The sequence below is a fragment of the Gadus chalcogrammus genome, chromosome 16 (genome assembly GCF_026213295.1).
Source record: "Gadus chalcogrammus isolate NIFS_2021 chromosome 16, NIFS_Gcha_1.0, whole genome shotgun sequence".
Lineage (NCBI taxonomy): Eukaryota > Metazoa > Chordata > Actinopteri > Gadiformes > Gadidae > Gadus > Gadus chalcogrammus.
The window spans coordinates 24,265,864-24,291,036 of NC_079427.1; the positions used below are offsets into that span (position 1 = coordinate 24,265,864).

Here is a 25,173-nt window from a genome sequence, read left to right on the forward strand (position 1 = left end):
AGGGTATTATTATCATTATGAAAAACCAAACCAATTTTTTCTTTCAACCCACGTATTGGACAATAACAACAAGGATTGGTAAAAATCCAACCTATAAGGACACCGATTTTCTTTGTGAATGAATAATGTATCGTAAAAAAATATAGGGTGCATAAATATAGACAACCCTATCTTAAATGAAAACCATACCTAGAGATTGGCATGGTTTTATTTCAGTTAGCCTATTTGCTGGTTTGATTTTCATTGAGAAATCATTAGGCTAACTAACTGAAAAGAACCATGCCAATCTCGAACCATGCCATAGATACATTATTCATTCACAAAGAAAATTGGTGTCCTTATAGGTTGAATTTTCCACTGAATATATTATAATAATCAGTTATGATTGGCGATATATTCTCTTGAAGGTGCTCTGTAGGTAGGATATAAGAGATGTATGATTGGTTTGTGATCAGCTATTAGTGATTGAAATGAGTTCAAGTTGAGTCTGTCTGTCTCTGTATGATCAGGGATTTCTTCCCTGATTGGTTATGGGAATCCATTGAGGCTGTCAATCAAAGGGGGGGGTGAAAGGCTACTCATGTAAAAGGTTGGAGAAACGTAGATAAAGAGGAAGCAGAGAGAGAGGGAAGGTTTTCTTTGGTTGTGTTGTATAATATCGTGCTCAATACAACTCCCTACAGAATCTCTAAGCATTCATAAGAAAGTTTCTACTTCCTGAGAATATCTTTAGTACATTGAAAGAATTTGAAGAAATCGGTGTGATTGCCTTTATTCGTTTACGTTCGATGGGGCCTTCAATACTCGACTACATTACCAACCGCCACAACACAAACATTGTTTTTTGTACCTGTAATGTCTTCTATTGGTTCAGTGTTAACAAACCTCATCACCCATCAGCTCTTTGTGTCTTCCATGTGCAGATCGAGCTGCTGGACACGGTTGCCCTCAATCTGCACAGAATAGACAAGGACGTCCAGCGCTGCGACCGCAACTACTACTACTTCACCACCGCCAACCTGGAGAAACTGCGCAACATCATGTGCAGGTGAACAAACAGATCTCCCATACTGCTCATTGACCTCCTGTATGTCTCCGCAATGGGGCTGCAAACCCCCATCCATCAGTTGAATCGAAAAAGGAACCGACTATATTTTTGATAATCGATGAATCATTTAAAGTAATTAGTACAAGTACAAATACCAAACATTTGCAGCTCAATGCTTTAGTTTGCCCATTGATCATTATAAAATTTAGCTTTAGCCCTGCGTGGACTCTGGTGACTTGGCCTGGGCTTTTATTTATGACATTGTGTATACTAAACGATTCCTCAGAGAATGTAATTCTTGGTTGCAGCCCCGGTTCAGACTGGTGATGTTTGGGTTCATTTGTGGACGCCCCATTAGAGGGGAGTTCACTGGCCCTTTCTGCCAATGTGGCACATGTTGTGTCATTCTGTGATCTGCCTCTGGAAACGGGTTTCGGGGGGAGACGGGGGGGACGGGGGGATGGGGTAGTGTTCCAGAGCGATGCTGACAGGCTTGCCGGAGGGGAGCCTAGCGAAAGCGTAAACATCAGACCCAAACGAAAAAATACTTCTTCCTCTTAGAACCCTTCATTTTAAACTTGTCTTTACACTTTTGTATATTCAGATACATCATTGTCTTACTTGTATATGCGTCATTATAATGTCACATTTCAAAAAGACGCATATCCATGGCCAACAACCGTTTGACAACTATTTTTAAGTATGTCTATGACATCCTTCTGATTGGGTTAATCAGGCTAGAACATTGGTGCTTCTGAGGTCAATATAACTAGTCGAAAAGCCAAGTGAAGGCAATCCCACATACAGTGTGGGCCTCTCGTCTGTAGACCTTTCATAGTCCAGCCGAACATTTACCAGAATTGTTTGCACGTCGCTTCCCTTTGTTTGCTATTCCCGCAAGACACAAAATGCCCCTTGATGTGAAAGTTGTATTATTAGTTTGGTGCATGAAACATTCACAGCAACAAGAGTTTAAATGAATTCATGCCATTCAAGGCTTAGTGTGACATCGTTAAGTGAACCTCAGAGATCCGTTGTCTCAAAAAGGAGCTTTGCACGGAGGTCCTCAGAGGTCTGCGTGTTCGGTTTGATTCTTATGCGGCGCTGGAGTCCACACCCTGTACACTACGGCTGCACTAGGAGTGAGCCTTCATGCTGTATAGCTCAGTACTACTTGGACTGAAGCCATTATATGTGTTCATGTGTTGGTCAGTGTTACCGTTTGCCTGTCCTGGTGCTTTAAGCGTGGCTCCCTGCGCTCTCTCACAGCTACGTCTGGGAGCACCTGGAGGTGGGCTATGTCCAGGGTATGTGTGACCTGCTGGCGCCGCTCCTGGTCATCTTGGACGATGGTAAGAACGGCTGAACGCTTCTCTTGTTTGCCTTCTTTCTACATTTATTCAAAGACTTTAAATATGCTCATAAACTGTTAGGGAGCCGAAAAGGTTCTTTAAAGATTTCAGCAATGGTTTTTCGTTTGAAGAATGCTGCTCATGGTTGTTGTGTAATACGAGGCCTGGAGAGATTACTGCAGTCCAGATGTACTTCAATCTATGTGCCAGGAACGAGACAAAGTGTTCATGAAGTAACTAAGGGAAAAGTGTGACACTGGCTGCTTATTTTAGTTCTTTGACATGTCATTTGTGCGTGTGTGTGTGTGTGTGTGTGTGTGTGTGTGTGTGTGTGTGTGTGTGTGTGTGTGTGTGTGTGTGTGTGTGTGCGTGTGCGTGTGTGTAGAATGCCTGGCGTACAGCTGCTTCACTCAGCTAATGAAGAGGATGAGTCAGAACTTTCCAAACGGCGGTGCCATGGACACACACTTTGCCAACATGAGGTCCCTCATCCAGGTGAGGAAATAGCTGTGTGTGTGTGTGTGTGTGTGTGTGTGTGTGTGTGTGTGTGTGTGTGTGTGTGTGTGTGTGTGTGTGTGTGTGTGTGTGTGTGTGTGTGTGTGTGTGTGTGTGTGTGTGTGTGTGTAAAGCACCTCGTACGGTACCAGGTGACCTGCGTGTGACCCCACCCATGGTTTCCCCCTGTGCTGTCAGATCCTGGACTCAGAGCTGTTTGAGCTGATGCACCAGAACGGGGACTACACCCACTTCTACTTCTGCTACCGCTGGTTCCTGCTGGACTTCAAGAGAGGTGGGCCCACCATCTGCTGTTCACTCTGTGCAACAGAACACAGAACACAACCATCGTTCATTCATTCTTTAAAAGTGATTTGTTAAGGAATAAACGAGGGGCTTACACTTTAGCTTGAGCCAAACCCCCTGGATCATAAAAAACTGGGCAATCGACATACAGGCATTATCACAGAGGTCTCTAAACAATAATATTATTTACACTTACATTCACATTAACATATTTAGGGCGTTAAGCAGACGCTTTTATCCAAAGCGACTTACAATAAGTACATTTGTCAGAAGAAGGTGGAACAATATATCGCTGACGGTACAGTAAGGATGTTCATAGAAATAAGTGCCAAGCACTTACAATTGCTAGGTTAACCCATTCCCATATACAACAAAGATAACTAGGATATGGGGCTACACAATGATAAGTTCTATAAGTGTCAGGACAACATACAATAAGTGCGTTCATTAAGTGCCAGATTTCACAGCAATCTATAAAAATAAAAATAAAGTAAATAAAAATAATTCACACAGAAAAACATTGGGTTGAACGAAAAATTATGTAACCGCAACATTAAAGTCAATGGCACAAATCAGCATACACTCATGCAAGAACATTGTGAGTAGATGTGTAGGTGTAGGTCTCACAAAACAGCTGCAGCTCATTCACAAGCAGCCGGCACATTTCAGGCGTTTCGTCAGCCATCCTCGCTGCATGATTAATGTCGCCATGTTGTATTGAAATCAGTTCAATAACAAAATCAACCGGACCTGAGTCAGGCTTCCACCTGCTCCTTCATCCTCCCGTCCTGCTCTGCGTGGTCTCTCTCCAATAAGCTGCTTGACCTGTGTGTGTATGTGTGTGTGTTTGTGTGTGTCTGTGGGCATACACGCTTGTGTGGGAGTGTTTGCGTGCTTGTGTGTGGGCTGGTGTGTGTGTGTGTGTGTGTGTGTGTGTGTGTGTGTGTGTGTGTGTCTGTCTGTCTGCGCGCGCTTCTGAGTGTGTGTGTGTGCGTGTGCGTGTGTGTGTGTGCTTGTGTGTGTGTGTGTGTGTGTGTGTGTGTGTCTGCAGAGCTGCTGTACGAGGACGTGTTCGCCGTGTGGGAGGTGATCTGGGTGGCCCCCAGGATCTCTTCGCGCCACTTTGTCCTGTTCCTGGCGCTGGCCCTTGTCACCGTCTACCGGGAGATCATCAGAGACAACAACATGGACTTCACCGACATCATCAAGTTCTTCAACGGTGAGCTGGGCCGACGTGTGTGTGTGTGTGTGTGTGTGTGTGTGTGTGTGTGTGTGTGTGTGTGTGTGTGTGTGTGTGTGTGTGTGTGTGTGTGTGTGTGTGTGTGTGTGTGTGTGTGTGTGTGTGTGTGTTGGTCCTAAAACCTCTAGCCTTTCACTTGAGCCACTCTCACAGATTCTACAGTGCTTCCCATCCATAGACCAATGTGTGGCGCAGCGCCGCAGAATCAACACAGAGCGCCACAGATTGATTCCGCTTCATTTTTCCTTTTTTTTGCGATTTTTAAATATCAATATCGTTCCGTTCATTCATCTCCTCATAGCACTCTTTCTCCCTGACATTCTCGCTCACACACGCATACGCACACGAACACGCACACACAGAGGAATAGCGCTCATTCATGCCAGTGGTGCGCGGGTACACTTGCAAACAGCTGATTCGCCCGCTCCTCCTCTCAACGCGCCTATCAAAGGAAAACCCGAAGCAGCTGTATTTTTGGCACAGAGAAGACGGTCGGCGACCGTTTTACCAAAGTTTAGTATGACATACTGTGCTGAAAAACTGTCTGTCTGTGTTTGTGCGTGCGTGTCTTTGGATGCACATGTGTGTGTGTGTGTATTTGCGTGTGTGCCTGCGTGTGTGTATCTGCCCGTGTGTACCCATAGAGATGGCGGAGCGGCACGACGTGCAGCACATCCTGCGGATGGCTCGGGGGCTGGTGCTGCGCGTCCAGTCGCTGATGGACAAGTGACGCCTCGGGGAAGAGCACAGCGACGCAACCCCAGGGAGAGGAGGGGGAACAGACATAGGGTGCTGGGGGGGAGGAGGAGGGGGTGGGGATTGAAGTCTGGTGGTGCGTGAGTGTGTGTGTGGGGGGTAGGGTGGGGCGGGGAGGGCTCCGGGGGGTAAATTTGGTCTGCATGAGCCCACACACACACACACACACACACACACAGAAACAGACACAGACACACAGACACAGACAGAGACACACACACACACACACACACACACACACACACACACACATACACACACACACACACACACACACACACACCATCCACCCGCACCACCTTGCCTCCCAAGACCTCCCTGTGAGAAGCGGGGAAGAGACTGGAAAATCGAGAGGGAGACAGAGATGCAGAGAGAGAGAGTAACCGGCTGTTTGAGGGTATCCTCTCCTGCCCCTTCAATACGATGTGGTCAAAGTTATGGGAGTCCCTGCTGCCTGAGTGCAGAAGCTAAGGTCTATCGAGGCGACGCTTCGATATGTTTACATTTCCTGTCCCCGCCAACGGAATGCCCATGGTGTCAGTCGAGACGTGTGGAGTCGTCTGCATGCTTGTGAGCTTGAACACACTGTGAGCGCATTCTTACCCCCTAGCCCAACCACCACCACCACCCTACCTGCCTCCCAACACACACACACGCACACTCACACACAAATACACACACACACACACACACACACACACACACACACACACACACACACACACACACACACACACAAACAGAATTTGTGTGTGTGCATGAACACACCTTTGTACATAGACACATACAAACACCAACAGGCTTTAGGAAAGGAGGCCGTATAGCAAAGTTTCCCTAGATCCTGACTCTCGCCACACGGACAACTTAAAACTTTCAATTCCATTTTTCTCTGTAGCACTTTTTGAATTTTAGCTAAAGTGTGTTACAAATAAAATGGATTAATATTATAATTACATGCCTCTCAGTGGAAAAAAAACGTATATTCAATAACTTTGTTCCAAACGTGGGCCTCCATGCTATGTCCCTGGAGGCCACTAGAGTGTGCTACTCGAATATAACATTGTGAGAGAAGCAGAAGACTTAGCCACGAAGAAGCTTTCATTTGTGACCAAATGGACTGTGCCAATTACCTTTTCATAAGTGGTTTTGTATGCATGCGATTTCTTCCCCCTTAGCTGTCCTCCTGACCGTTTTTTTAATCCATTATCAAACAGATGTTGCCTTTACAGCCCAGTGTACTTTGTTGCACTTTTAGTTGGAGGTCACGTGGCAGTACCTGTGATGCCCTTTGCCACATTGGCACCCATGGTGGAGGACCCAAGAGGCCAAACCATTGAAAGACGACCATCCGTTTTAATTGTATTCATGAGGGATTTGTCCTATTTATTGTTCTATTTCCGGTTATTTCACTACTAAATAGTCCAGCATGTTTGACACCTATTCCAAGCAGTTGTGGTCTTTCCCTAGTTTTTCTATATATTTTTAATTGTTTCTTTTAGGGTAATTTTAATAGTACTCAACAAGTAGCAACACATTTAACTCCTGATTAGGGCAACAGTATGGACAGTAAAGAAAGATAAATGGCCTTATATCGCACAATTATGAAAGCACACAGGATGCTACAGCCTGTTTAATCCTTTTTACACACCTGCACTTCACAGATGTCCAGTCAGTACAGTGAACATGTGTTACACACACATGCATACCATAGCAGTTTATTACAATAGCACAATTTAAGCATTATGCTTTTACAATTTACGATGGGGCCAATTTTTACATTATATGTCAGAGGATGAACACCTCTTAGAGTAGGGGTCAAACATGGGGTTGAGCCGTGGCTACCACACTATTCAGTATTGCTAAGACGGGACAATAGAGATCGAAGTAACAAGTAAGTAGATACATTTAAAAAGGCTTGTGTCTCTGACAAGTATACTAAAGTTCAAATGCCAACAGCGCTGGCAGGGGTTCAAAAGACAAATTGCTGTAAGAAAAAGCTGCTTAATTCCACGGTAAGTCATCGTTTGGCTGGCTATTCAATGTATCAAAGTATATCATGCTCTTGGGATTGCCACTTTGGCTTTGAACTGACCGCACAAATGGCGTTCATGGCATTTCTATATCTGTGCCCTGTAGGGGTTTTACCAACCTGGTGGAAGCCCCTAACCCCTTCACCCTCCTCCTCTCCTCCAATAGCTGCATATTATAATAAGTGGTCATCCAGCATGGGACCAGCACCTGTGACTCAAGTGCCAAGTGTCTTCCCCAGCCTCCTGCAGAGTGTACTGTATTCCTCCGGCTCTCCCTCGGGTTCCACTGGGCTGAGCGCATCTAGATTCCAGGAGACGAGCTCCTGGTGGAAACCCCCCACCGCCAGCCCCACTATAGCGTGTTGTGTTCCCCCCCCCCCACCCCTGCCTGTCCCAGACCCGGTTCTGCTACTGGGACCTCCGGAGACAGAATGTAACGTGGTGGAAATGGGGCTGGACTTTCTTCCAATCAGGATGTTGTGTACCAAAGCCTTGATTATAGCCCCCTCTGTGGCATGACGACAACGTGCAATTTAATACTGCATCTTGAAGACTGACTGTTTACTATGTGTGTACAATATTTTTGAAAAATATATATATGGTGATCTTAGATTCTATATGTGTACTTTATGTTGTTTATGTTGAACTCCTCCGAAAGTCTTTCTCGCTGTAAATACGACCGAAGAGCCCAATATTTCTATGAGGACAGTAGAAGAAAGCATAAAAAGTTATCTTAAGATCTATTTTTTACTTTTGTTTTGATGGCACTCTTGTGAATGCCTACTAGTTTGAGTTGTATACTGTGCAACAGAATGTGTGCCGAAATCTTTGTTATACGTTGACTGTTAAGTGTTAATTCTCAATGTTGTGCACTGACAAAGATTTTAAAGCTATTTATTTAGACAGCCAACATTTGCATTGCTGAGTATGTATTGTTAAGGATGTATTATTTGCCTTGAATGTAACGTATTATTAAAAAGGGTTGTTCGATTATGTGTTTCTCCTTACTTCAAATGACAGCATTGGCAAACAGGGACAATAACAGCAGACTCAATTTAAAGACATACATTTGAAACATGCCAATTCATGATTAACATTAACATACCAGTAAGTGTTTTGTAGTTGAATTAAAGAATGTGCAGATTTAAAGTAAATTTTTATGTGCTAGAATCATCTTTGCGCACCAACATTGTACATATGTGAACGGTATACATGGATTCAGTTCCTTCCCCATAGTCTCTTCATGTTTCATCCATCACTCTATTCTTGAACTTACACTTTTCACCAACCCAACCTGAACATCTCTTGCAGCTGCTGGTATTTTGCATCTTGGGACGATAACTTCGTTTAAAGATAAGTTCTTGGTTTACGAAAGAAATGGACTCAATGTTATTATTTGAAACCATTCGTTTATCACAGTCAATAATTAAACTGTACCAATTAAATTGCACGATACAAAAGCATGAAAAAATTAAACATTAAAATAGATAATGCCTCTTTAAAAAGCTAACATTTCTCCATAAATACATCCTGCAGTGTTTACTTCACTGCAGTTCCTCATAACAGAATCATAGGTTTGTTATAAAGCACATTAATAATGTCTAAACGTAATTCCGATGAGCATGACGTGGGGCTGAAATAAAACATTCTGTGGTCACTGTTGTGATAAACATTTCCTTTACACTACAACACCCAAGGCAAAGAGTTCTGCGCAGACAGTATGGTGAGGGCCAGCAGCAGGACCCCAGATGAGCACAGTCCTCGTCCGGCTTTACGGTAGCGACAGATAGAGGAGAGAGGGGGGCCGGGAGAGGCCCATGGAAGGCGGTGAACAAGGCGGTGTTTTCATGGCATGTCCGTCCTTGCTTATGTCCCTCCTACAAGCAGCATGTTTTGAAAAAAGAGAAAAAAAAAAAACCTCTATCAATGATTTCAGATTTTACCAGATAACACAAAACCTTTCTATGTTCCAACATTGGTTTTATTGATTGACTACTTGACACATACAAGGATTTAGGGGGAAAAAAGTAGAAATTCTAAATAACAGGGAAAGCTGACAGCTAAAAAAGGGGCCTGTGTGTTAAGGCGAGGGGTTCGTAACTCACCGATGAGTGTATCAGGGGGTAACAGGCTGCAGATCTCCAAGACGACTCTAGATAATGTTGAGAAAAGGCGGCATTAGACGTGACCATGGCTTAGACGTCAGCCGTCCACCGTAGAGGAGGATAAACAGAGGCCCATTGTACCTGTGGTGACGCAACACGCCTCATCTCTCTAGGTGGGACTGGGCTTCTCTGGAGATTTCTGAAGCTAAGGATTAGAGAGGGAAAAAAAGGAAAACTTGTTTAAGGAAATTCAAGTTGAATCTACGAGATAAACACACTTACATACACACCCACTAATCTGCAGGGTGAGAGGATAAGGTTTAAGCTCTGTGCTTTCAATAGAAAAACTGTCCACGACTGCTTTTGTGAGATTTCCGCCATTTTATTTGTAAAAACACTTTTAAAAAGGTCCATCCGTCTTCTTTGGTCACAATTTAGCCCTGTAATGCTGCACTTTAAGTAAAAAAAAAAAAAAGTAAAAACAGTCGCCCAAATTTGACAGATTTCTCTTGAAAGCAGTTAGTCATGTTGTTAAGTGAATCATGGAATTAAGCCTGTAGATGACAGGAAACTCAGGAAACTATGCTACTATGTGACCTAGTGATAATCAATCATTAAGACAAGATCCAGGAACTACACAATATGGCAATTTGTAGCATCTGTAGCATGTATTAAAAAAATCGACAGCATAGCATAGTGCCGTGAGAAAGAAAAAAAAATGGATTAATAGAAGATGTAAAGACATTGAGAGTACACACACACAAACACACACACACACACACACACACACACACACACACACACACACACACACACACACACTGTTACGCGCTTCCCCTTTTTGCTTATTCCTCCTGCTCTATTCTCTTCCGTCTCTCAGGTGTTCCTGATTCGGGGGTGGAGCTACTACCGCCACTTAAGGCGTGGCCTGTGTTCCCGCACGGGTCTCTCTCTCACCATTGGCATTGTCACGCTGTCCTGAGCTGTTCGGATCTCTGTTAGAATAGGTATTTTTTGTGTTTTCTGTGGTTTGCAGAGTCTGGGAATTGTAGGGTAGGAGGAGGTAAAGTCCTGGTTTCGACGGCCCAATGCGCGGCTGGCACAGGCTTCCTCCACCCCTTTTGTTTTTTGGTTAATCCGGCCTCCCGTTGTTGGGAGTTTGGGAACGACTTTCGTTTAATAAAGAGACATTATTATTTAAACTTTAATTCTGGTTTCTGTGTTTTCCTGTCATGTTACTGGCCGCCGAACCGCGAGCCATGTTTTAAAGGGTGGCCGTAACACACACACACACACACACACACACACACACACACACACACACACACACACACACACACACACACACACACACACACACACACACACACACACACACACACACACACACACACACACACACACACACACACACACACACACACACACACACACACACCTGAGTGCAGAAAACCCTTACGACCAGCAGATGGTGACAGTGGTCTTTTGCAAAGCGTTGGGAAATGGAAAGTCTCAAACAGATGGAGACCTCAGCGGCAATAAGAAGAGACAACAGAAATGCTTCCACGAAAGACAAGCTGGTGTCCCAAAACAGGAAACAATGGCCAAACGCAAGATAAGGAAAGGCAAAATTAGAGGCTAAAAAGTGAGGTCTAAAGAAACATGAGCAAAGACGACAAAAATAACTCTAAATAACTCTAAGCAGATGACATTTTGCGGTCTGATCTTCTAATTTGCTGCACATGGAGTAACTTAATCAGAAAAGCCATGAATCATAAATAAATGAAAACTGTATAAAAGGATCAGAACAACAGGCAGAATGCTTACTGTACCTGTGACTGTTCTTTTAGAAAATCTGGGAGCTGAAATTCTCCTTTAAAGACCTGGAAAAACAAAAGGGCCAGGTGTTTAGAGGCTATGAACAACATACTTCGGACCTCCCTCTTAGGCAGCTCGATCAGGACCGAGGGAACCAGACATGATTCAGACACATTCGTTACACTCTGCTCCAGTCATCCTATCAGCATCCACAACGGAAATGACACGCGGTCATGATGGGATACCAAGTGGGGCCAGGTTCATCAGATTTTCCACTATCTCAAGGGGTCCCTGTTGTAGTGCGTGTGTGTGTGTGTGCATGAGTGCGTAATGTTCAACTCAAAGCATACAGAGCGTGATTTTCACATCATTTGTGGCACCACCCTCACAACAACAACAACTAGAACCATATTGACCCAACATTCTGATGTAGAGGGGTATTATTTTCCCCCACTCGTTCCAAATAGTAGGGCTAATTCTAACACATTATGATTGGTGTGCTTCGGTCTTTGGATGAGTGGGTTGTAGGGTGGGATGGATCGTGTGGAGAAAGGGTTGGAGAGAGGGATTTCTACTGGCTGCTTTTCTGGAGAGCTGCCAGCATATCAGCATGTAGCAGGAGGTGTGTTCATGGTTAAAAAAATACATGTCCGGCAGGCAGGGAGGGAGAGGGGGAGAGAGAGAGACAGGGAGGGAGAGAGAGAGGGAGAGAGAGTCAGATAGGGAGAGTGAGTGAGTGAGTGAGTGAGTGAGTGAGTGAGTGAGTGTTGCATGGATGAGATGCATGGATAGTGACAGAGAGTAATATTGATTGTGGAAGAGACAATGGACTATGGCATATTTATTTCTTAGCAAACAGCGGTCATGAATCCTTTTCTGCATTTGTTTCGTATCCAAGAAACGTAAATGTTTTTTATGGTTGCTGTTTAACTTCCCTCAACTGCCTTCTGGCACAATGAAAATTAAATGAAGAGTGAGGGAACCTTTGGAAACAATGGAGGGTGGCGTCGGCAGTCCTACCCTCATCACCCCTCTCTTTCCTAAGCCCTATCTATCCATGCGCGCGTACGTGGATCCATTTCCTCACAACTAGGGCCTCAGTGGCTTGCTAAAAGATCAAGGGATAACAGTGTCCTTTCCTGGAGCCTGCATGGGCCATGCAGATGGGGAGCGGAAGTTGGCGGTCTGATATCAATATCCCTGGTTGGGTCAAACAGACAATATCAGGTTTCCGTATACTGAATGGGGTGCGTGAACGTGATTTTAAGAAGTTAAATGAGGTAAAACTCTTTAATTCCGTGTCTGTATGCATGCTTGTGTGACCTGCTTAAGCTTCAGTCTTGCCAGGATCCTGATTAACTAAAGCCAAGTAGAGCAAGAGAGAGAGCACAAGACAGGGAGAGGAGAACATGTTTCTGATTTCCTCTTGGGGGCCATTTTGTATGCCTTCGTCATTTCTCAGAAGAAGCAAGACTGTGTTCATAACTTTCCCCCGGACCCTTTTCTGAGTGGAAACAACATCAAGAGGCAGAGACAGGGGGAACTGCAGCAATGAGACCTCGCAGCTGCGGAGTGTTATTTTGAGGTTATTTTTCAATCTGGAAGTATAATAAAGGAAACATATTATGGTGTTTTCACAACAAGTAAGCATAGTATTTCAGTTCCCGAAAACTTGTATTTGAAGCCGTTTGCCGGAAATAACTTTTAGGAAAAAAAATCGTCCTTAGGAATTCCCCTCTGTTTCAGTCCCTTCAGAATGCGCTGTTTCTGGTGTCTGTAGCTTTAATGCAAATGAGCTGCTGCCCATTGACCAATGAGCTGTCAGACTGAACCACAGCATGGAGGAGAAGGGATTGTTTCTGTTTGCGGACACCTGGAGCTCTATATCTATATAATATAATAATAATAATATTATGTATGGGTATTTATATAATATTATATCTAATATCACGGCCAAAACCTATGTGCGCCTCGGATGACATTATGAATCATAAAGACTGCGTCTGACGTCAACAAGTAAAGACTCGTAGTGGGGGATATCTCGGCCATGGTTTAGAAGAATTGGGGAAAGGAACTTTGGCCTTGACTCTCTGAAGTCCATGACCCGCGACATGGAGGAGAAAGGGATTTTACTCCGGGAGCTGAGATGCCGAACTGCCGCCGAGCTCCCCGCGCCGGAGCTGCCGGACTGCCGCCGAAGCTTCAGCGGCAGTCCGGCCGCCGTTGAAGCGGTCTGGCCGGCAGCTCCAGCGATGTACTCCGGGAGCTGAACTGCTGCTGAAGCATTTCAGCTGCTCCGGCGGGTGTCCTCCAGGAGCTGAAAAGTCTGGCGGGGGTAGCTCGGCGGCAGTCGAGCAGTAGGGCTGGGTATCGTGGCCAATTTCCTAAATCGATTTCGATTCATAGGGTTCTGAATTGATTAATCACGATTCGATCTGCTCTTTAATAATGAAAATGGCTCAACTGTGTTGCAAAATACAAATGTACTTTATTTTTTTCTCTTCACCATAAACAACAGGTTTTAAATGCAAACTTGTAAATTGGACAGTTTAAACATGAGCTGTAAGCAAAACTGTCTCAAGTCTCAAAAGTGCAATTTTGAAATTAGAAAGGAATTGCAAGTGAAAGTGTACTTGAACTACAACATTCTATGACTGCAAATTGCATTAAGGCATTGCTTATTAAAGTGCAACAATAATAATAATGGTAAAAAATAAAATAAAATAAATAAAAAAAATCGAACTCATGCCCTACGAATCGAAATTGCAAAATTTAAATGAAATTGATTTATTTACCCAGCCCTATCCGGCAGCTCAGCTCCGGGAGTACAACCCCTTTCTTCTCCATGTCCCCTCCTCCGGACTGCCGCCAAAGCTTCGGCGGCAATCCGGCAGCTCCGGCGGTGCCGCGGGCAGAGAAAGGGATTGTACTCCCGGAGCTGAGCTGCCACGAGTTCCCCCCGCCGGAGCTGCTCGTCCGCTGGTCCACAAAATCTTAGCAATGCTCTTATTGCAAAGAACTGACACTCGTTCTTTTGGTACCTGTAGGCGGGGTACTTTCAGAAATCCATATCTCACCCAAAAAAATCATGTACAGAATTTTTTCAAAGTTTGTATGCGTGTGGGAGCACCAGACACCCAAAACAACAACCCAAATCCCAGGAAAAAGTGTTGTTTTCATAATATGTCCCCTTTAACAATAATTCAACGCTATGGGGGTTATTTGTGTGAATAGAAGCGAGTATCGAAATGCTGGTAAATGCGTTTCCTTATGTATGAACAATGCTTTAAGATTAACGGCACAAGCTCACACAACGAAGGAGGCACGGGCATCTGACGCTTTGTTGTCCAACCCTTCGAGACATTTTCAAATGTCAGAGTTAACCTATTCCTTGCAGACTTTGGTGTGTAAACACATGCAGGAGGGAAATGTAAACCACTGTGAAACGTGAAGCTTTTCGTACAGTGGATCGGGCGGCTTAGCGGATCATGTAGAGAGTGACACAGCTTTTTAAATCGAAGTATGGACAAAAATTACAAATTGGAAAGACCCTCCATGTTTTCCAATTGCAGTGATTCCGGCACGTTATCTTGCCATATCCTGAAAATTACAACCAAGGATTTTATAGAAATTGACTGTTTGAATGGTAGCAGTCACCACCTAAGATGGTACGGGGTGTATTCTGAACAACAGAACTGATACCTTTACCAGCTAACATAATCCAGTGTGAAACCAATGTGTCACCAGTATCTCCATTGTGTCACAGCTTCCTCCATGTGTCCCTTCTCTCACCAGCGGAGTTGCCCAAACTAGCATGTGATCACCATGGTGACAATATGGTGGTATCAGGTTTTTCTTCAAGAAAGATGAGCACTAAAGCCCCTGGTCATCTCTCCCAAGGTCTAGAGGAGAGATCTGGACTGGGATGTATGACGTGATGGATTCACCAAATTGTGAACCTTACACACGTCATCACCATGTCCTGCCTCTGATAATTGTAATTATTCAACTAATCTTTGCATTTGGTTAAAGTGCGCTTATTATTTTGGTCCCTTCCCTGCATTTTTCCAGTATAGAACCACTTTAGTACAGACGACGCTGGCACCGTGCCTCCGTCTAGTCAAGGCGGATCTGTTTTTGGCACTAAACCTAGCAAATCCTATGAGTCAAACATTCTCTGCTGAGCGGGCCAAAATGGCAGCCATACCACCGCAAAGCATTTGGAAAAAGTGACGACGTTTGGGCGAGGTTGTTTTAGCTGTAGGGTTGTCTCGTGCCATCCTACCAGTCAGTACATTCCACTAGGTGTTCCCTCAGAACAGAAAAAGGTTATCAACTTCATGTTCATCCAGAAAGAGAAACCATAAAGACATTTGATGGGAAAACAAAGTTGAGATTGCACAATCTGGTGTGTTGACAGATAATAAAGCTCAGATTGTGCCCGTCTTCATGGCAGGGAAAAGCGTTGATTTGTAGCTTGTAATCTCCTTATGCCCCATTACATTGCCTTGGGGCACACTCACACACAGATGGCCAACATCCCCAGCTAACCATAAACGTTTCACATTCAAAGCTAAATCCACCATATTGAGAACATTTGGATAAAATATTTGGATATAATTGAACATTCAAATACTTTGGATGTTGGATTTAAAGGCAGGTTTATTTATTTGTATAGCACAGGATTTAAACATGTTATGTGTTATGTATGTAACCCCAGGAACGTATGGATAAACTCAGGAAATAGCTCATTAAATATTGCACTGTTAACCTTCTCATGTTATTTTTACTGCTTAATGCAGGATTAGCATATTAATACATGGTTTTGAATAGAAATAGGCAGTGGGCATCAGTGCAATCTTTCTTGCTTGACCCCGGCCATTATGTATCAGCTTACGGGACTGTGATGGGGGTAAAGGCAGTGGCGACCGGCATTAAAAGATTACGGTCCTTAGGGAAGGAAGTCCATTAGGAGTCAATAAGGGGAATCAGCCCATCTGCAGCATCTGGTGTGGTGGCTGTTTGAGGGGACCGCAGTGCGCTAAGCTACAAGCAACACAGGCCTTCCAACCAAGGAATCCCCGTTGGTGACCTGGATTTATCTTAACCTGAATACAGTGTTACGGTTCAAAAGCTACAAACACCCACTTGCAGCTGGGTCCACACACTGACCAAAGCTACTATTTTGGGCCACCATTGGCTTAGCAATGGCCTGAACTGACCTATAACTGTGGGCTTACTTGCATCCACCAGCCTCGCAGAGCACTACATCTATGTATCCAGTCAAAGAACATGAGTCCAATAAGTATCATAATCAGCAAAGCAATGATGATCATAACAGGCATGGGCTCAGAGATCAATACCAGATGATTAGCTGACACCTCGCGAGGACGTGCTAGCATCAACATCCCAGGCTGAAGCCCAGCCATGTTATCAAGAGACACCCAACACCTCCCACATATGGCTACTCATATCTCCCGCATCTATTATTTATTTATTTTATTGTTGCTTTGAGAGACACCAAGGATGTATTGATCGCCAATATCCATTTCTCACCCGGGATTTGGAACAACTGCAAAAGCCACTTAAAGAAAAATTGATTGCGGCTTTTGGAGCCGGTCCAGAAGCCCCTGCTGGTTGCCAGGGAGGGACGCCGCCCCGTAGCCCTGGGCTACTGGGTTGAGCCCCATCAACCATTTTCTGGACCCGTTGACTACGACTATCCGATCAGAGAATCTCCACTGCAAGGAAGACCTTAACACAAGACTTACTGAGAAGTATTGTTTGAAACAACAAAAATGTACGGCCATAATATGGAAAGTGTGAAAGAGCAAGATTTGATTCCACCACTCACTATAAAAAGCTAGCCTTGGATAATAATGATATTTTATTTCCCTAAACAATCCTAGCAGTTGAAATGTTGGACCCCAACCCCCCCCCCCCCTCCAACCCCAACCCCCCCAACCCCCCCCTCCAACCCCAACCCCCCCATGTCATATATGGATTATTCTTGAAAAAATTGCCATACTAGAATCAACAAAAGGGGTTGGGGGAGGGTTTGGATATGCCAGACTTAACCAGAGCACCAAGGCAGACTGCTTCTAAGGATTACCTCTTATCCGGATGGGTCTAAACCTTAAGAACTGTAAACAAGCAGGATGAGAGGGCAGTAAATGAGATACTCTAGTCTCGCCCTCTCTCTCTCCAAATATTTAACCTTATTATCATGCAAAGCGGCCCGACCATACTCTGCACGCCGTTGGTTCAGAGTGGCTGCCCAGACAGGGGAGACGGTTGGGTAAGGAACATGCGTGCATCGGGGGAAAGTGTGATGGGCAGCTCCAGAGAGCGTTTCTCCATATGTGGTGCAGCCATGGTAAGGGTTAGTGGTTTCCTTTGAATGCAGTGCAACACTTGGGAGCCAGAAGCTGGGGTCTGCTGACCAGACCCAGGTTCCGATGGTTTACACAGATGGCCCGTGCATGTACAGCATTGTACACTGACTTTGGAGTGGGGACTTGGAAGAGTTCAGTGATCCACAGTATGGTGTCATGCCGAAAGGAAAAATTATGGCAGATATTTAGTTATTTGAAAGTTAAAAATTCGACCTTAAATGCCACTTTTAGCTGTCAGTGATTTAGCGGATAGCATCCATGAGCAGGTAGGGGTTAGACCTATCGCATGAGGATGCACACTGCTGCGTTGTGGATGGCCACTGAGGATGGAACACAGCTGGGATTTGCACGCCGTCGCCCTTTCTAGCCAGACCTAGTGACTTCCATGGCTCAGCTTGAGCTCAATAGCACTAAAACATGATACACACGCACACTGCCCTCATGGTCTCTGTACGTAAGCTCACCGAAAAATAAATATGCTCTGGTTCCACTCCAGGCATTTTATAGTGATGTAGATGTTTGTGTAATCACTTTGCAAACAGAATGAGGCCCATAGAGAATCTTACCCAGTCCTTCTTTAAATCCAAGTATAATGCATTTGATATTAGAGCCTAGCAGATTTCAAGAGGCAGCTAGTTTGCACTCTACCAACTCATTTCCCCATGCATATGTTTATTGACAACCCTACCTTGTGCCGGCTTCTATTGCACATGGTGCCATTGTCAAAACCAACTGCAATATCCAATACAATAAATATAATAAAATATAATAAGTATAATACAATATAACCTTAAATCCAATATATCTAGCTCATTTATAATGATTTATTGAGATAATACAGCATTTGTTGCGTTGCTTGCTTGATCCGTCTGCTCATTGGGCGCCATTACATGTGCCACCAAGACGGGGCCAGGAGAAGCAGAGGGCAGGGGGGACGGGGGAGGCAGGGGGAGGGAGGGCTATAATCTACTTGTTCTGCTGAGTGAGTGGGTCCCCCGAGTCTGTCTGCCACGCCAGGCGCTGTCTGAGGGACCAGAGGGTGGAGGCTGAAGGGCACTCCAGTAAAAGCCCTTGGCGTCTCCTTCAGGCAGAACGGGGACGTCTCGCACTCTCCTTCCCTCCCTCCCTCTCTCTCTAACAGATAGAGAAGCATGCAATGTTGCCTTGGTTGCTGCGGCAACACATTCCACAGAAACACACGAGCAAGGGAGAACAAACTTTGCACCTCAGATTCTCCCTGCATATGCGCACACACACACACACACACACACACACACACACACACACACACACACACACACACACACACACACACACACACACACACACACACACACACACACACACACACACACACACACACACACACAACGTGGAAGCCCATGATTTCATATCACCCAAGTTGTATGATTATGTTGCTTGTACACATGCTGCTCCAGGCTATACAAGCTACGAAACATATTTCATTAATGCCACATGATGAAAGTGGATAACCATCGTTATTGTTGAATGCTCATGAAGCCACAAACAAAAACATTTGACATTCGTAGCACGACTTATAAAAGACCATGGACCCTTTGATTTCCTCATGTGTAGCGGTGACTTCAAAACACCCCAGTTCTGCCAGACATTTCTAATCAGCATCGGACGGACAACAGATGATGGCCCCCTCCGAGAAAACACACAAACACAAACACGACAACAGGACACGCATCCGCACAGAAAGCAAACACTGATAATGAGCAGTCGAGATATGCAAGCACGGAGAGTGGTCTGTACGCATGTTTACAACATTAGCGCGTTGTGTGGGTGAGGAATGAGGATGTGTCAACGCAACGGGAAGTACTGCAGACCAAAAAAAACTACATGTGCACATTTATTGGCCACACACACACACACACACACACACACACACACACACACACACACACACACACACACACACACACACACACACACACACACACACACACACACACACACACACACACACACACACACACACACACACACAATGTGAAGCCCGAGAGGCAGCACATTGAGGTGCTCAATACCCTCTCCTCTCTCTCCCTTTCCTTCTCTGCCTCACTCCCTCCACGGCTCTGTAGCTGTCCGTTCCAGGAGTCAGAGACAACTAATCTTTCATGGACGCCAGCCATTTAACACAAACATGCTGTAGGAACAAGAACTTGAAAGAGTGCATAGCGTCATAGAATTGACTTGCCAATAGTAGGCTGCTCTAGCCAGGATTTGTTTGGCAAGTGTCGGCATTACCCAGAATTCCTAGGGGCAATACAACTCAGCAGCAGCCATATGAAATACATTTTAACGTTGAATTTGTAGATATGCGCCACATATGGTTATTTCCACCCAAAACCACCGAAAAAAACACGTTTGACTTTGAAGGCAAGCTTAAATGGAAACATTTTGAACAAATGTATTTAAATGTAAAACATACTGTCCATTTTGCACGCCATTGCATTTTCACTGAGTGCCAGCAGTTTGGCAAAAAGTGTGCAGAAGCCCCAGGAACTAGTAGTGTGAAAAAAGGGAAAAGATGAAAGTACACAAGAAACAGTACAATCATGTGTAGATGTATGAAACTCAAGGTCCTGGGGCAGGGGGGGCAAGATCACCTGATAGCCCCGCTTGAGAAAAAGGATTAAATAAAACATTATCTCTTGCCTAAAAATAGACACCGCCTTCACCATCGCTCAGAGAATGGGCTGACATGTGGCAAGGACGTGGCTGCGGCAACAGAGTGCATGCACGGAAATCAATGGCTTCTTGGTTTTAATCACCCTTCTGGGTCTGCAACTGCTCAGATCTTGAGAGGGGGCTCAAAGATCGGGGTAGCGTGATGCCTAGGAGGCGACGAAAGCGGTGTTCTAGTGTACATCTCAATGTTTTGTTACCCCTGTACTCACCCTTCGTGTGTTGTCCAGGACCTTTTGGTCGGGTCGTCCATAGTTGGGGGGGTTGGCATGGGGGTCGTAGCCCAGTCGGGCTAGCATGGGGGCAATGGCCGGCATGTCCCGCAGCACGTCCGTGGGCATCTTTCCCACCCACTTGGACAGGGCCTCCACGTTGACCGGCTTGATCACCTGGTCTGTGGACCTCTCCACCCTGCGTGGGCAAGAACAACACGCAACCAAAACTTTAGGGTTCAAGAGGGGTGTTTCATTGTAAGTGAAAAGGGCTTCCTCTTATACTTGATTTAGTAGGTTGATCCTCGTCCAGACGCTTAAACACTGATTGATGTGGTCAATGCGGTAGGACAATACAGTAAAGAATTAAGATGTGATGATATATAATGCATGTAGAAATATGCATGACATGGCAAACTATCAATTGAAAAACGCCTTCCTACATTACCATCATAGCATAACAGCAGAACAAAAAGTTTATTATACTGTGTGTCTTGTACCGAATCAAATTATGAAAACAAGCTCCAGACCGCTTAGCTGCTCGTAGCTCTAATTGGACCCTAATAGGATCATGCACAATTAAAGATGGCCTGCCTGGCAGCCTCTTCCCCAAAGGCAGTGGATAAACCCCCCTCCCGACATCACTTCCTTCTTTATGTTTTTCTAATGTTTTTGAGCAGTTCCTCGCTTCCAGTTTAAATCAAAGCAAATGGGGTGGCTCACTGGGTAGAGCAAGTACCACCACTAAGGCTCAGCCCTGATCACAGCGACCTGAGGATTCAGGTCGCTGCGGAACCTTTGGATTCCTCTTTTGCTGCATTACCTCCCCTCTAGCATACTTTTCCTTCTCACTGCATCTTCATGAATAAAGCACAAAAATGCAAAAAATATAATCTTTTAAAAAAGTAAAATACTGAGCTCTTCCCTACCATCAACTATAGGGGCCTGATTTTGCATGATTCTTTTTTTTTAGATAAAATGGCTAGAAAACGTAAAAGATTTAGACAAGAAATTAGCCAACATGGATCATTTACTAAGCAGGCGTTTGGATTTGGAAAGTGAAAGGCTACCGCCTTTGTTTTTGGGATAGAGCAAGGTTAACCTATTTCTTATTGGACAAAATTTAGACCCATGATGCCCATGACTAACCACTCCGCTTACTCACAAGAGAGTACATTAGACATTATGGAATCAGGCTACAACTAATGGGGGGGCAACACTACTGCTGTTCATTACTGAGAACCAGCCGGTTATAGGTTATGTCTGGGAGGGCCTCTGACCTGAGGCACCTGTATAATAAGCAAAGCTAACAATATTAAAACAGCAGCTTGAATAAAAGAGCATGGACATCCTGATCCATCAATTAGGTGAGTTTCTCTGTACAGGGTCGTTGAACTAGATTGCAGATCTACTAAAGTCTGTTTTTTTTCCTTCACCAGATGGCAGAATGCTGTTACTCTCTGAAATAAAAGGCTCCTTTAGGGGAACCATAGAGGCAATCTTAATAAGAACAGACATTTACACAACAGTGTTAACTTTTATTTCAGTCTCTGGGTGGATTTGTCTCAACCAGAGACTAACATGCACTACACAAAGGCATACACACCTCTCCATCCATTTTCCCTGTCCGTATACCTCCACATAGCAATTCACTTCCCGCTAATCCATTTACTTTGCAATTTAATCTTTACACTGCGCAGGAAGAGACTCTCCTGCATGATTAATAGAGCAAACCGACTTCTTCATCTCAGGAGAACAGTGGAAATCGTTTCTAAGAGGTGGGCTGCGATCCAAATATCCACTCGTGTGCTGGTAGAGATGGAGGGAGACCAGCCTGATAAGAACTCATCATGAGTGCCGATACGGAGACAAATATATATGGAGACAATGCTGGGCAAACGCAGATTAGTTTGAAATGTTCTGTACATCTCCTTGGGCAACTATCGACAATTGCTAACCAATCAAAAATGTAATGTTTACAATTGCATGAAGATTGCATGTTTGTTTTCCTGACAAAAGGTTAGCATGACATGTCAGTGTGTTCAGTGAAATGTCACGGTCAGCATTACACTTTGGAAGACAACAAGCTCCAGTGATTCCCCATGAAAATGTCTTAGTCAAGGTGGTCAAGGTAGTCAAGGAGCGGGGGGGGGAGGGGGGTGTCTCCATTTCAATCCCATTCAAAAAGCCTTAAGGCACGACCATTGTTGTAACAGTACTACTGATGCATTATTGATCTTTATTTTTTACACCTGATGGAAGTATGTTTTCTTTCCCTACTAGAGTTTTGTACTTTGTTAATGCATAATAATTAAAAAGAAATTATTAAAGAAAAAAAAAAAAAAATTATATATATATATAGTATCCGTTTAATATACATTGGTAGTCAAGGCGGGGCCCTATTGTTGTTAAGGCGGCCGCCTTAACAACACAGTACTGGGGGAAACACTGAGCTCCAGATGATCACTGCGTGACCGAAGGGAAGGGGTAGAAGGATGGAGTAAATTTAAAAAAGGTCCTGGGGCAGAAGACTATTAAGCATCTCAAAGACCTATTCCATGATACGAGAATATGCTTTGAAAAGCATTTATTAAAAAGAAAAAAATAATAATACACCTTGTAAATAAAAAGTACATTCAAGTATAATGTATACATTCAAATGTACACATTTCCTTGGGTACAAAAGTAATGTATTTTTTGATTGACAGGGTTTTTTTTACTAGATTTGAATTCAGTGCAGGTAATCTGTCCAATTTTGTGCAACAACGTAAATACGTAAAAATGCATAAATAAGTATTGCCGCATCACAACATAATAAGTAAAATACGCAAGGGATGCATCAACCATAGTAATGGCGATATACTTTGATCCCTTTAACACCAAGTAGAGAAGCCAAAGACACCAGGCCACTGACCCCTGCTCCCGTCTACATTAATCACATCTGCAGTCTCAGACATGCAAATAACACACGCCCACTTCTCCTCAAGACCATCAATCCAATTTAATAAAAAAAAAAAATTATTCTCCTTCTGGTCACATAACCCTCCCTCTTCAGGGCACTCGCTTTTAATGTACTCTGGCATGTCAATTATTTATGGCTGGGCTCTCCCAACCAAAGTGGACTTTTGTATCGCCCAGGGTTGATGAGACGCAGCGGGATAGCAGAGAGATTGTGATCGTAAACGGGGGAGAGGGAGCTTGTGAGGAACAAACGGGACGAGGGAAACGGAACGCTGACGGCCCAGTAATGGAGCGGGTCTTCCGGCCAGGCGCTGCGTCCACTAAATCAGGGCAGAGTAATTGATGTTAACGCTACAGGCCGTGGTCTGGGGCACGGCCGGTCACTCGGAGAGATGCTCCACGTAGATAGAGACCTGGGAGTAGAGCAGAACTGGGGAGGGGTGGTGGCGGTAGTTGGAGCAGGTCAATAAGAGGCACTCTTCACCAGGTGTCATGGGGGTTGACTGTTATGGGCTCTGGGCAGAGATGGGGCGCCAGTGGGATGCCCTGGAGAGACAACGCATGGATTTTCTCCTTCAGGAAATTATATTAGGATCCAGTTAGTGGGTATTGTTGTGGACCACGGCAATAGAAGGGAGAGGCCGTTTTAATAAAACCAATCAGGAAATACAAAGTAACCTTTACCGCTGAATTTCTTTTCAGAAATAGTTCGAGCATTGCTGAATGCAAAAGCCTTATATATGCTTAAACAATGGTTTTCCCTAGAGGTCGTTGCTTTGCTTTCAAACATAATATGGTTAATAATCATTAGAAAAAAATAAAGATATACAGAAAAGTACATAAAACATATCTTTGGCTATGTTACAAACCTACATCAAACCTAAATCTGTCAACAATGTAGCATCAGATTATCTGCAGCAATATAAAAATGTTTCTTGTCACATATATTCATCTATAAATACCGTACCTAAGAAAATCTAATTGGATTTACCTGCACTCCTCTGCTTTTCTCGTCAAAATGGTTCCCCTATATGTCAATAATACTTTGATTACTTCCTTGCATTATTTTATTTTTATTTTTAAACATGAACGACCTTAACACCCAATCTTGAGGCAAAGTTCAAGAGTTCGGTCAGGATGTTTCTGTTGTCGCTGCTTGGCTAACTGTGTTATGGATACATTCATAACAATGGCAATGTCTTTGGTGCTCAGAAAGCTCTGGTTAAGGTCCTAGTGTATTAATATTTTATGAAATCTTATAAAAAGGACATTATATATGGGCAGTGAAAGGGCCTCTTATTCTTGTGCCAAAGACAGTCACTGCCTTGATACCCAATGCCTTTATGTTGTTTGTGGATGAAGGATAGAGACAAAGGATCAAGATTTGCCAGGATCACAACTTTTCTAAGTTTCCAATGTTACAGAATTTTGAGGTAGAATCCATGGGATTCGATTAGACTGGGTACACAAGCTTTTGAAGTGTATTTTGGTTTGCAGGATTTGTGAGACGGCAACACAAGGTCGATTTGGTCTGCCCATAAGACTCGAGGGCCCTTATGGTTAATTCGTTGGCTGCAGAAGCTGCACTGAAGGGTGCTTGTAGGACTCCATAGTACATCGAGTCGAAGGAATGCCACGGCAGACAGCACCTTAACAAGCGCGCCAAAGCACTTCCATGATTTCCACTCAACCAACCTCTACTAGAAAGTACTCAATTCCTATCAAAGTTTCCTTCAAATT

General features: G+C 44.2%; 2 protein-coding genes across 4 annotated transcripts in view; one reads left to right on the top strand and one right to left on the bottom strand.

Moving 5' to 3' along the window:
• sgsm2 (small G protein signaling modulator 2) overlaps window positions 1–5,203 on the top strand; it is a 78,338-nt gene extending 73,135 nt beyond the window's left edge. Inside the window, exons 19-24 of the mRNA XM_056611306.1 lie at window positions 924–1,048; window positions 2,318–2,400; window positions 2,786–2,895; window positions 3,094–3,190; window positions 4,253–4,420; window positions 5,086–5,203. Coding sequence (XP_056467281.1) covers window positions 924–1,048; window positions 2,318–2,400; window positions 2,786–2,895; window positions 3,094–3,190; window positions 4,253–4,420; window positions 5,086–5,171 — 669 coding nt within the window. The 3' untranslated portion in view covers window positions 5,172–5,203. The remainder of the gene's footprint in view (window positions 1–923; window positions 1,049–2,317; window positions 2,401–2,785; window positions 2,896–3,093; window positions 3,191–4,252; window positions 4,421–5,085) is intronic.
• Window positions 5,204–7,631: 2,428 nt separating this feature from the next.
• tpst1 (tyrosylprotein sulfotransferase 1) overlaps window positions 7,632–25,173 on the bottom strand; it is a 29,512-nt gene continuing 11,970 nt past the window's right edge. For 2 of the 3 annotated variants that reach the window (XM_056610626.1, XM_056610625.1), the window contains exons 3-7: window positions 20,473–20,671; window positions 11,165–11,215; window positions 9,474–9,537; window positions 9,333–9,379; window positions 7,632–9,104 (exon numbers count right to left, since the gene is read on the bottom strand). In XM_056610626.1, coding sequence (XP_056466601.1) covers window positions 9,502–9,537; window positions 11,165–11,215; window positions 20,473–20,671 — 286 coding nt within the window. In that variant the 3' untranslated portion in view covers window positions 7,632–9,104; window positions 9,333–9,379; window positions 9,474–9,501. The remainder of the gene's footprint in view (window positions 9,105–9,332; window positions 9,380–9,473; window positions 9,538–11,164; window positions 11,216–20,472; window positions 20,672–25,173) is intronic. The other variant, XM_056610627.1, reaches the window with a different exon arrangement.